Source organism: Phasianus colchicus, chromosome 7 (assembly GCF_987193195.1).
Source record: "Phasianus colchicus chromosome 7, bPhaCol1.hap1.1, whole genome shotgun sequence".
Lineage (NCBI taxonomy): Eukaryota > Metazoa > Chordata > Aves > Galliformes > Phasianidae > Phasianus > Phasianus colchicus.
Genome location: NC_143442.1, coordinates 36,889,033 through 36,902,528, shown reverse-complemented (window position 1 = coordinate 36,902,528; position 13,496 = coordinate 36,889,033). Strand labels below are relative to the sequence as shown.

Genomic DNA, 13,496 nt, shown 5'->3' with positions numbered 1-13,496 from the left:
CCCAAGGACCCACAGGAGCTGGATTCCTCTTGTTCAGTTCAGATGTGCACAAGGAGTTGCCTGCATGTGATCTCCTGCTCTGAGTCCTCGGTCCTTCAGTGGGGAGCCAGTTGCTCACAGAGCCTGGGTGATGACCAAGGTGCCTGGAGTGCTCCCGGATGTGTGCTAGTGCTTGTAAAGTGTGTGGGAAATCCCTGAGATAGACACCTCCTTACTGAGAGTTAGCTGAGGGCCAGAGAAGGGATAGAGGTATTCTTGGCCATCCTAAATGACAACAGACTCCTTTGTTATTGGCCCCCAAGTGTGTCTTTTTACCCGTCTCCAGCAGAGTTATGCAGCTAACTAAATGGATGAGTTCAGGAAAGAAGAGGCAGATCTTTCTCTGTTCTCCATCTGCTGCATATTCTGGAGCTCAAGGCACTGCAGAACTGACACACATCTTTATTCTTCAACTGATGAAAACCTCAGTTTTCTATGGGCTTACATGTGAATGACATCAGAAGCAGCTTAGTGTCATGCCAGTTGGCTAGGGGGTCCAGCACACCCACATGCTGCTGGCAAATGCAGCACAGGAAAGCCATGCCCTAGGAGTATCCATGCTGCTTGGAAAACTTGGTGCCCCACAATGGGTCCAATGCCTGTGTGCCATTTTCATAAATACCATGGATGCACTGAATCCAATAACGCCTCCTGGATAGGATGTTTTCTTATGTGTTTTTACACAAATGAGTACACCAGCACATGCCGCACTAGAAAGGTTTGTACAGCTGCAGGCCTGAGCTCTTGTTTGGACCACAGGGACATGGTGAAATGGCTTCCACAACTGGACTGTAGCACAAGGGGGATACAGATTCTTTACGATGGATGGGTGAGGAGACAAGGAAAGGGCCACTGCCCTCTGTGAGTGTGCACTGAGCCCTTTCTGGGGATGGCAGAGCAGTCAGGTCAAAGCAAATGGAAATGGCAAACAGAGGAGATCATCAGTGTCTGTTCCTGGCTTTTTGATCAGGAAGAGCAAGCGGAAGGTGCCCTCTGCAAACAGACAGGAGCCTCACGTTGTCAGGCCCTTTGGAGGCCTTTTTCACTGCAGTATCTGCTGCAGGGACAGCACAGCAGGACATAAAGAGATCCCTGGAGAGCAGAGATGGCAGTTTCTTGACTAAGCCATAGAGGAACCAAAGAGGAGAGGTGCTCTGCTGGATCTCATACTCACTGGCAAGGCAGGGATTGTGGGGAATGTAAAGACTGAAGAAAACCTGGGCTGCAGTGGCCATGGGATGGTGGAGCTGAGGAGTCTGAAGGGAGGGCAAAAGACAAGCTCACACCTTTGGGCTTCAGGAGAGCACACCTTGGCTTCGTCAACTGTCTGTGGTGTACAGTACAGAAAGAAAGCTTATCAGAAACAAGAAGTGGTCAGCTGGGATCAATGCAGAGAGTTTGTCCTAGTGTACCTGCCGAGATGTGTTTAAGAAGGCTAAAGCTCAAACACAGCTGAATCGGCCCAGGCATATCAAATACAATAAAGGCTTGTAGAAGTACATAGGCAGCACAAGGAATGCTTGGGTCAGTGTGGACCCACAATAGAATGGGGCAGGGTATCTGGCATGGAGGGCATGAAGAACTTGATGAGTTCTGTGCTGCTTGGGACTATCTAAAACAACGTCTGAGAAAGAAGAAAAGAGCTCAGTGTAACTCCATCCATGCAAAGACTGAGAAATGTCATGGACAGTTCTGGGCAGGGAAATTCTGGTGGGCACAGGGCTCTTGGCAAGACACAAATGGATCTTCTTTTCTTTTTGAAGCTGTAAGTCTGAAAGATGTTCATTAATGTCAGTAAAACTGAAAGAAAGGATTGAAGACAAAGATAGACATCATTGAAAATATGCTAACACACTTTGCAACTACAAGGAGTCCTCTCCCTTTTTAGGTTGACAACACTAGTCTTTGAGGGGATTTTGTGTCTTTTTATGTTTTTATTTTTTTCTTAAAGTCAATGATTTCCAGAACTGTGTTTGCAAGACACAAATGCCTTCAGGTACAGGGACACAGACAGTGGTGCCAGTGCCCCGTGACTAATTCCCAGCATCCATCACTGCTCTACCCTGCTGCATATTTGATGTCCCTCATATTTGATGTCCCTCATCCTCCAGGTGTCTCCAGCTCTTCTAAATAAATGACCATGGTTCAGGGCATGTTTTCAGCAGGCCATCTGGACACATGCTCTTCCCACTGCTCTCCAGACTTCCCAATCCCTTGCTCTTTGTTCACTCAAATGCTTCCCAACTATCTGGCTGATCTGTGACCTTCACCAAGATTATTGCTCCCTCTCTCCAAAGACTGATGGACTCTTTTCTCAACTCCTTAACTGTGATTATATCTCTCCCTATCTCTGTCTAACTCATTTCTTGTACAAATATTTCCTGTGAAAGGCAAAACTCATTAGATGCAGCCTAGACAAGGCATGCAGTTGACCATTGTGTTTTACCGTTCATTCAATTGCATCAATTTTACAACTGTTGGCAAAAAAAAAAAAAAGAGAAATCTTTCATTTCCCATGTGCAGCTTGTTCTCTGAGGAAAGCCAGTAGGAGTTGGTGCAAAGGAGGTTTAACACTGAGTGGGGGACTGCAGAGAAGAGTGATGTGAGGAAAAGTGATATGAGTCCCATAGGGAAATACGAGTAGAAATGGGGTGGAAAAGTTGAGGAGGACATCTGTCCACAGAGTGACAGAGCAAAGTTCATTAGGGGACATCCTGGGTCAATATAAATTGCCAGGTGCTGCTTTAACTTCTTGTTTAAACCCAACTTTGAATAAATAAATAAATAATCCTCATAAATGCCCGTCATAACCTTCCTCTTTTAGCTCTCTCCAGATACCTCTCCAGTTTGCTGTACAAGTTCTGAACACCTGAAGAATATGACAGGAAGGCACAAGGCATAGGAGAGTTCTTTACGTTGTAATAGGCCTCAGGGGGCATTTGCTGCTGAGTCCATAAACCTCCAGTGTAGACACAAGATTGTACAAAGTGCTCAAGACGACAAAATCAGAAGTAACAGTGAAGTTTCTTGGAGCATTAATGGGCTCCACTGAGGCCATTATCAAGCAAGCTTCCCCAGGGACTTGTTAGAGCAGATAAGTGAAAGCCAGGCAGACCAAGGCACTGGGATGGTGACTCTGATGCTGAGAACAGCTTCCTTTGTCTTGTGAAGCAGAAAGGCCAAGCCCTGGTCCCGAGACCCTGGGCAGGGAGATCCTGTCCCTCATGCTAGCTCAGGGCCCTTCCTGGGACAGTGGGATGGAGGTCTGTATGATGTCAGTCATGGTTTTATGATTATTAGTTATCGGTATTCCACATCATAACATCATGTAGTGCACTGGGAGTTTAACTGTTAATGCTCAAGTTCCAGGTACCTGTCCAGAAGAGAAGAAGAACTACATTCCCCAGGGGGCTTTGCGATCAGAGAGGAGATAAAACTCCTGGCAAGGTCACCTGATGGGCTCTTCTTTGTCAGCTCTCCTCCTGTCTTCCTGCTGCTCAACTGGACTGCGCAACTCACCTCAGCTTTATGGTGAGGCCGATCCACCTTTCAGACATTCTCTCCCCCATTATATTTGATTTATTAGCTTCAATTCTAATTATATTGTATTATGGTGCGTTATCTTGCATTCCAATACTATATTTACTAAATTAGTTTGTTTCTCCTCAGATCGTTGCCACTGTTTTTAATTATTTTGGGGTCCCCTGTTCCCTTTTTCTGGAGGTGCAGATTTTGCGAAATCCCTCTGCCCTGCTAGTCACAGAACTGGACCAAATCAACCCATAAACCGTTGACAGGTGTCAAATGAAAGACAAGAGGACAGAAGCTCCCAGGCTCTGCATGGAGTGCAAGGGTGTCTTGAGGCCCAAGTCCCATGTGGGCAGTATGTCTCAACACAGGATGTGTGATGTGAGAAGGCCCAGTCTGAACAAGCAGTCAACCCCAAAGAAACTTTGAACTTCAGATCTCTCTGCTCTGGTGCCCTCCTTTGGACATGTATAATCAAAGAATATTAAGATGTTATAATTATGAAATAAACAAGATAGTTAGGCAAAGCAGATTATAACAACACAAAGAGAATAGGTAGGATGCTTACCTGTATCCTGGGCTCGCTTATGAAACTCCAGCAGAGTGGATCTCCAGAAGAGATGTATCAGGGGTACCAGAAGGGGAAGGTCTGCTCTCCAGGGCAAGATACAGGCCGTCTTTCTATCCTGGGTCAGCACTTCTGCTTGTAGTGGGACATGTCCCAGCTGCCTGTACCACACCTTCTGGCCAGATGTCTGCAGCTGCATAATTATATCAGGCACCAAAGGAGTGTCCTGATCTGCCATAGGGACATGATGGGGGTCCTTTAGCAATGAAGATCGGAGTGTTGACCACAGTGTCAGTAGGCCATGTACCTATTACTGGAGGAACAACTGAGCCTCCCACCTCCAACAATCTCCCCCAAGGTGCAAGTAGGCCACACCACTTGGGTCCTACCTGCACCTTCCAAGGCCATTTTATTCTATGGGTGCCTGGTTCTAAATTCTCAGGGGCAGGGAGCAGAAAATTATTTTCATTACCAATCTGGGGTCTTACCTGATGATCAGTGCCTGTAATTTGGATCCTAAGCAGGGTGGCCCACATTGTCAGCAACATTCTCAGGGCACTGGGTCTGCCGTGTTGGGGTCTTTCATTCAGGTCCCGCAAGGTTTCATACAGTCTTTTCGTCCACCCCTGCAGGGACTGGGAGTCTGTCTTCAGGACAGCCTTAAGAAAGCTGTTATAACGTTCAATGAGGCCTGCCCCCGTTGGATTATATGGCAGGTGGAATCGCCATTCGATGTTGTTTTCTTCTGCCCAGCGCTGTATCATTGCACCACTAAAATGAGTCCCTTGGTCACTCTCAATGACTTGAGGTGTCCCGTAGGCAGACTCAGTTTAGTCAGTGCCTTGATGGTATATGCCTGGTTTGCTTTCGGCACTGGATAGACCTGCAGTAGCCCACTTGCAGTGTTGACGCAGGTCAGAGCGTATCTCGCCCCCTCAGACCGAGGAAGGGGCCCAATGTAATCGATCTGCCATCGCTGGAGAGGATTGTGTCCTCTAGCAAGATGGGCTGTTGTTTCTGGTAATGATCTCGGTCTCATTTTAGAGCAAGCGTCGCAATCCTGGCATGCCTGGATGATGTCAGGTAGCTGTACGGGCAGCCCCCATGCTTTAGCAGCTGCCCACATTGTCTTTTGTCCCGCATGCCGTAGCTTCTGATGTAACCAACGGGCGATGTTCTCAGATGGTGAATTCTCAATCCATCGAACTCGGGCCAGCGTGTCAGCTTCATCATTTCCCAGTGACTGTAGGGGCTGATGACCAGAAACATGGCAGACACATATAGTCCTGTGTTTGACTGTATTCCATATGTCCAACCACATGTCTTTGCCCCAGATTTGTCGGGCGTGGATAGTCCATTCCCGGGTGGCCCACTGTGCAATCCAAAGAGTGAGCCCCCAGTACACAGCCCAACTGTCTGTACAGATATTCAGGATACCATCACCGGGTTCCTTGGTTATAACCATCCACACGGCTCGCAGTTCTGCCCATTGGCTGCTCTGACCATCCCCCTCATCGACCGAGACAATCTGGTTTGAAGGATGGTATGCTATCGCTCTCCACTTGCTCAGGTTGCCCTTGCTGGACCCATCTGTATACCAGGCATCTTCAGGGATAGGATATTTCCCCTCCTGAATGGGGCTCTTCTCTGGTGGAGCGAACCAGTGTTTCTTTTGGTGCAATCACAATGATAGGTCACTGGGCCTAGGATCTTCTGAAGCTCTTCTTTTAAGGGTGATGAAGACAGACTGCTCCTTTGGCTGAGGTAAGCGACCCATCGTGCCACTGTTTGTGCTTGGGCCACCCCTGTCTTAGGAAGGTGGGTCAGATCTTTCACCCACCCCTGAATTGGCAGAGTGGTCTTCACTACAACTTCAGCCATCTGGGTTATTGGCTCTACTGCCTGTAATGCTGAATAGGCAGCTAATAACTGTTTTTCAATCATACTATATCTTCCTTCTGCTCCATGCCAGACCTGAGACCAAAAACCAATGGGGGTCCGAACAGAACTCTGGCGTTGCCACAGGCCCCAACCAAAGCCATCTTGAGTAACGTGAACATCCAACTCAGCTGGGAGGGTATAGGATCGAATATACCCAATGCCTGGGCTTGTTTAACTGCCAGTTTTGCTTGTTGGAAAGCATCTGTTCTGTTTTCCCCCAGTCCCATAGCTGCCCCTTTTTTGTGAGTCTGTACAGTGGCCTTAGCAGCTGTGCTAGGTGAGGTATAAAGGAACGCCAGTAACCCAGTATACCTAGAAACTCTTGCAGCTGCTTCGATGTTGTAGGGACTAGGAACGCCTGAACCTTATCTATGACAGCACTGGGTAGTACTTTGGTCTTTCCTGACCAAACCACCCCCAGGAATTTTACAGACAGGCCCGGACCTTGCACCTTTTGGGGATTTATAGCCCACCCTCTCTGTTGTAAATAGGCGATTAATGAACCTGCCGCCTGCCCTACTGCCTCCAATGAGTCGGATGTCAGCAGGAGAACATCAATATAATGATACAGATTAACATCATCAGGTTTTTTCTGCTCCGGTATCCACTAGTGCCTTAACTCTTTGAATGTTCTTTCGGGACCAATAAATCGTTAATTCTACTTAGGGCCTCCAGTCCCGTCTGGAGGCCCTAGGGGGACTAACATCCCTCGTCATGCCATGAATTGAGCTATGGCCAATTCTTTTGCTTCCGGTGGCTCAGGCATTGTAGCCCAAGACACCTGAGGCGGCTTTTTTTTTCCCTATTAGGAACAATGAAATCCTCTAAGTTTCATGTTGTTGTTGGCATTCTTTCATTTATAACCCTTACCCTTGGTTTCTTAGGGTAGGTCTGAAATTTTTGGTTGTCCTTTAGTTGTCTCCAAAGCTGGAGAAGAATATGGTCAGGCTGGCAGTCAATCTTAGCAAATTGGACCCCAGCCCAAATTAAATCATTGAACATTTGTTTTTGGGAGACCCTTATGGGTTCCGACTGAGGAGCTCGAGTAGCCGGCATTTTGGTTTTAGTCACCGGCAAGACCTCAGCTTCTTCTAGTGTCCGAATGTTGCGCCTATTCCGCAGGCGTTCTGTTTCTCCTAGATCAGCCACTAACTGCGCAGCCTGCTGGACAACTGCTTGAGGCCACTAGGGGATTTAATGTAGAGACCAGAGTGCCATACAGATGGGAGGGAGCTTGTTGTAAAATTAGGTCTCTCAACCCCGCTGAGAATTTGACCAGATCCGGGCCATCAAAGGTATCTTCATAAATCGCTTCCCTTACACCTAGCTCACAGATGTAATTTTGAAGGTCCTCCATGGAGGACCACATCCCTGTATGTAAAGAAATATCAGATTTATTGGGCCATACCATACGGCAGGCCGCCATTAACCATTCTATTATAGAATGGTTTTCATCATTATATTGATTACCTGCATATAATCTCTGTCTAAGAGCAGGATGGAAGGTCATTGTGGCCAATTTGGCTATTTCCGGGCCATTCACTAGAACACTTTCTGCCCCAGAATCCCATAGTCTTAATAACCAAGCCGGCACACTTTCTCTAGGTTTCTGCCTGAATCTTTGGACTAAATCCATCAGTTCTGTTGCCATGTATAACCGGGCTGTTACGTGCAAATGGGTTTGAGTGGGGGGCCACTGATCAGGCGGCACCCCTGCCAGTCTGTCCTGTACCTTTTTCGTTTTTTGAGTTATAACAGGACGGACTTCTAGTGCGTCCATCAAAATTGGAGATTCAAGATCCGATTTAGATGGTTTATTTTCCTGATCAACACAGTCTGTTGATTCAGTAGCCTGGTCATTGTTTGTTGAAATACTACGAACTTGACCTATTGGAAGACGTAGAATTGGTTTTTTTCCTGTTAATATCCCAAGTTCCTGTTCTAACTTCTCAATATGATCTTTTAAAAGTTCATTTTCGTTCACTAAAGTATTATTCCTTATTTCGGCATTGTTTAAAGCATTTAATAGCAGCCATGCCACTATAGAAGCAGCTAATTGTCTTTCTCTAGTGACTAATATATCTTTGCCTAGTCCCTGAAAGTAATCCGCTAGGCGATATGGGGAAATGTTTCCCACAACATGTAGGGGACCCCATTTTTCAATGATAGTTGCCAATTCATAATAAGGGGATCCCGCAAATCCTGGGATCTGCCCTGGAATTATTTTATCCAGGGGGGTAGTGTTCTCCCCCTTGAACCATTTACAGAAATTCCAAAGAAAGGACATAGTGTAAGTTTCAGTATATTCGGCTTGCCTGCCTGACTTGCCAAGTGTATAATCAATGAAAATTATATAAAGGAATGTTATATAACCAAATAATATTAAGATGTTATAATAATGAAATAAGCAAGAGAGTTAGGCACAGCAAGGCAAAAGAGAATAAATAAGAGGCTTACCCGTGTCGTGGACTCACTCAGGAAACTCCAGTAGAGCAGATCTTCCAAAGAGAGAGAGATCCTTCCCCACTGGGAGTCAGCTCTTAAATGGGTCTAGGAGAGGTGCAGCCAGGCTCCACCCCTTCCTGCAGCACAGGTGAATTGCTTTCACCTGTGCTCCCAGGGCTGACTCATTGCTCGCCTCAGGTGACTAATCAGAGGTTCAGGCCATGACTCAGCAGTTCCCATACAGTCATGTACAAGTGATTGGAGTTGCAAGGTGCATTTCTCAACTGTGCATCTCTCCTTCTCACTGTCAGCAACCCTAGCATTGTGTTACGAGATGTGTCTGCCACTTATCTCACTACAAAACATTTCCTTAAATTCCTCATAGCTTTGCTTGGTAATAAAGTAATTAAGAAACAGACAACTGTATCATGAAACCTGAGCAGGATTGGTCATATCTGGCATGACTTGGAAGAAGAATTCCACCAGCAGCACATCTGGCAGTAGTTGGTTTGAGATGCTAGGTGCCTCGGTTTGGAAGGATAATGGAGTAATGTTGTGAGAGGGTCACGTTTTGCCATGTTGCTTCTCATACAGGATCCTCCTTGGGGAAGGAGGAGCAGTGCTTAATTGAATGGACGTAGGACTGGGAACTGATTTCTCAGCAGCTGGAGATAAGCTTTCTGCAGTGCTTCTCTCTTTGGTAGAATCAATTGCCCACACACAAGTCGCTGTCTGCTTCTGTTCTGTAGCACTAACTGACCAAAGCATTGGACTGCTCTGACAAAGCACACCTCGAAGTGCTGGACACAAGCTTGACTGTAAACCTACAGTATGCCTTCTGTCCCTTTGATTTGGCTCTTTAGTTGCTGACCATATCTCTGGGGGCTTACTGACAGGCAGGAATGTGTTCAGGGTGGCTTTTTGGTACACACCCTGCAGACACTGACTGCCCGGGCTGCTGCCTCTTCACACAGTGCCATTTCTGCACTGAAGGCATTTGCTGTTGGTCAATTTAGTCATCTGACAGTGCCAACCACAGATACTGTTGCCTTCAGTGTATGGTGTAATGCTTGGTGAGATGTACTCTGCATCAGGAGGATGGCACTGGGTCCTTTGTAGGTGCAACCAATGCTGCGCCATTCTGAGTTCCACCTGAGTTGTGCACCATGTGCCCATAACCAACCCAGTTACTCCGTTGTTCTCATGGTTGCATATGAAGCCCTCAGAAGCCATCAGTTACCGGTCTATTTTGTTCTGCCCCAATTTCTGTGGAGTGATTTTAACACCCTTTTCTTTTGCAGGTTCCTTACAGTCCTTCCTGGCAGCCTGCAGTAACCAGTCCTTTTTCTGTCACTGCTCTGCCTTGTTTCATAACTGCAGGCTAGACACTCCAAACATGGAGAAGCTCCTGGGTGTACTGCAACATCCCTCTGCTATAAGGTAATCCCTTCTCACCATTATTCTGTTGGTTATTGGAGAGATCAGTGCACGTGGGAACCTTTCTCTTCCTCCTTCTTCAAAACCTCTGCTTTGCTGTTTGCTTGCTCCAGTGCGGACAATGTCAGATGTTCTTCGTTAGCAGTTACCTGTCGGTGACAAACATTTTACTCGGTAAAAGCCTCTGGACTTTTACTCTTGCATGTGACAGTAGAGATGGACAAAACTGACATTTTCCAGATAAAACACGATTTATAGCCACGAGGCAGTTCAGGCTTCTGGGGGACTGTTAAAGTTTAGAACAGAGGTTTCCATTGCTTATTGGTGATGGGTTGATTGAAACAGGTCTTTATTGTGTCAGTGGAAGCGTGCTGCTGGGTTTCATGGGTGTGTTACCTAATGGGATTGTTTTGTTTCCCAAAGCAGGCATCTGAGCCCAGCTGTTGTTTCCCTTAGAGTTCATTATTTCCAGAGCTCTGGGATTTGTTGGGTTTTCTTAGGAAGAAATCTGAACTCTGGGAAAGCTGTGTTTTCCTGTGAAATACCCTGGTTTGAATCGCAGCTGTCATTGGAAGTAAACTAAAAGAAAAGCTGGCCCAGAAATCCAGATTGTTTTTAATTGTTGCTTTTAATGAAGACGATCTTACAGCCAGTGCCATGAATCTTTTTAACTGGACTTTGAAATACTCCTGAAAGTGAATTCTTTCTTTTTGTCACTGGCTTTGTATCATGTCATTGTTACGTTTGCCTTTGGTATCATTCTGGATTTTCTGAACGTCTCCCATTTCTGAATTTGTACTTTTCATTGGGGAAATCCCCTCACAACCATTCCTTAGTTTTCATTGTATGGTGTCTCAATAGCACTTAGTCAAGTGAAAGTACAGTACCTGATGATTTTCGCCAAGATTTTTCTCTCTGTCCCTTGAGAACGTTCAGCTGGGAGACAGAATTATACAAAACTCCCAAAGCAATGCAAGTTTTTCCTCATACTATAAGTCATTTTCTGTGGTGTCTTTCCTGTACTGCTGTAACTCACTGATTTTCAGTGACCAAATGTCAACTGTTTTATGCAAAATCTTTTTCAGGAGCAATAGGGAGATGTTCAAATTGCTTCAACTTGGTGAACTGATTGAAGATCTTCAGAAGATGACAGACCCAGTTAGCTCTTCCATCTGGACCAAGCTAAATTCCATTCTGTCAAATCTGGGAGCAGAGATCAGTGTGGCACTCATGCTGCCCCTGCAGACACAGCTCACTAGCAGCATCTGCCAAGCCAACTCTTGTTCCATGTCACTGCCCAAAGTGCTGCACTGCTGCTGGAAGTTACTGCCGGAAATTGTTATGAACCCAGTACCAATACAGATTTTATCTGAATGTGCCACTGCTGTGTTTGGTATTAATTTCCCAATCAATCCTCATTTGGTCTCTAAATTAAACTGGGGGAAAGGGAATCACCAGTCTGCTGCATGCTGTGTCCAGTGACGCCACACTGTCATGCACCCGATGCCCGGACTTGCCCTCACTGCATGAAGACCACGTATCATCGTGAAATCAGTGCACCATGATGCAACCACACCAATGAGGTTCCTTTGCTACAGCATAGGAGAGTGCCACGGGGAAACTGGAAAGCGACTGAGTCCATGCTCACATAGAGACTGCTGTGTGAGGTAGAAAGCTGACGGTGCTACCTTCCTCCAAGGAGGAGCACAACTGGGAGGATGAGGATGAGGAAGGACACTGTCTGCAGCACAGACACTTACACCAGTGGCATAGCCTAGCTCAGAGCTACAATTCCAAAGTGATTATGAGGTTTTATTTAACGGTTCTGAATGGGACGATTCAACTACTTCAAGCTCTAGCAAGCTGCTCATGATTGATCTATCAATTCTACAGAATTGAATCCAGCAGGCAGTCCTGTGCCCCAGTTCTGTGCTGGCAGCGGAGTCTTCTTGATGAGCATTAGGAACATTCCTGGTTACACATTAAAGCACTAAATGCAGTAGGACCTTTTACCACCTGGATTTGGCAGATTATCTGCTAGGTTTTATGTCGAACTTTTAGCGGATCTGGGGAAGAGGAGAGGCTGAACCGTATGTATGTTTTTCTTGAGGCTTTCACGCTCTTCTAGATGTTTCTTTATCGGCACTAAGTAGCCACACCTGGCAGACCTGAGGGACAAGAAGCTGCAAGTCTTGCTCCACTAGCTCAGAGAAATGCCTCGTCTTTGACCATACTACAGCCTAACATCTCACAACCACTTAAGCAGGTCAAACAAAGATCTCGGGGCTATTCCTGGGTTCATTTACATCTGCTGAAACTCAGAACAAACAGACTGGTACAATAGGTACACAAACCTTCCTTTTCTCAAAGAAACACAAATTAGAGGAGGGAAAGGGGAGAAGACTGGAAGCCTGATGGGTGTACTCATGCTGCCACTCACAAAGCACATTTCCTCCCTGCTCACTGCCAAATTCTGTTTATCAAAGGGACTTCTACACGCTCTCCTGGGAAAAGAGTTTGGCTTCTTAAAAGGGTTTTTGTTTCCTTTAGGGAGCTTTACACCAGGAATCTAACATTCAAGGCTAGAAAAAGGAGATCCTTATGATTTGAATTTGAGATTTGAATGCTTTGTCACCAGGAAGAGTAACAGATGCTTAAAATGGCAAAACAGACTCCAATTTGAAATTGCCATTGCTTTGTTCTGCTCTTTAGTTCTCAAAACCAACACAAAAATTCATCTTTTTCCCCTCTCCTTATAAAACCGTTTTGCTGGCCAGGACCTCTTAGAAACACTCATCAGGATTAGTTTTCCAACACAGCTTCAGTGTCAACGAGTTCTGTAATTCATTCCACAATGCGGCAGCTGTCCTCCCCCTTCTTGGAGCTATGAGCTGCACACACACATCTAACCATGCATCACGGCGTTATGAGGTGAGGTTTTAGGAGCTGCACACTTTTCCATTCTTTATCCTCAAGCAGTGTCCCGTGCCATGTGCAGGATAACCAACGAGGCTGCAGAATTCCCAGGATGGTGTTGTGATTCATCCGTACCCAGATGGTCTGGAAAGCAAGCACCTGCAACTGGTGAAAGTGATAAATGATGCGAGAGATGGAACACCTTTCCTGCGAGGACAGGCAGAGAGCTGGGGCTGTGCACCCTGGAGAAGGCTGCAAGGTGACCTGATAGCGGTCTGTCAGTATCTAAAGGGGAGCTGCAGCAACAGAGGGGACAGACTCTTCAGCAGGGTCTGTGGTGATGGAACAAGGGAAAATGGCTTCAAGCTCACAGAGGCTAGATTGAGGTTAGATATAAGGAAAAAATCTACGGTGAGGGTGGTGAGGCACTGGAACAGGTTCCCCAGTGTTGTGGTTGTTGCTCTGTCCTGGAGACTTTCAAGGGGGGGGGCTGGATCAGGCACCCTGATCTAGCTGTGGTGTGTCCCTGTGCATTTCAGGGAGCTGGGCCAGATGGCCTTTAAAGGTCCCTTCCAACTATGACTCTATGGTTCTAGGACAGAATCAAATAGGAAGGGGTTTG

At 46.4% G+C, this 13,496-nt stretch overlaps 1 protein-coding gene across 1 annotated transcript; it reads right to left on the bottom strand.

Annotated features, from left to right (window-relative positions):
- Positions 1-7,112: 7,112 nt before the first annotated feature.
- On the bottom strand, positions 7,113-8,363 carry LOC149917343 (uncharacterized). The gene has a single exon (XM_090143363.1). It carries the CDS (start codon positions 8,361-8,363, stop codon positions 7,218-7,220), a length of 1,146 nt encoding a protein of 381 aa, XP_089999489.1. The 3' UTR covers positions 7,113-7,217.
- Between the last annotated feature and the right edge of the window lie 5,133 nt (positions 8,364-13,496).

Excerpts from the sequence above, each read along its gene's own strand:
- LOC149917343 (XM_090143363.1), bottom strand. The coding sequence starts at position 8,363 with ATGTCCTTTCTTTGGAATTTCTGTAAATGGTTCAAGGGGGAGAACACT.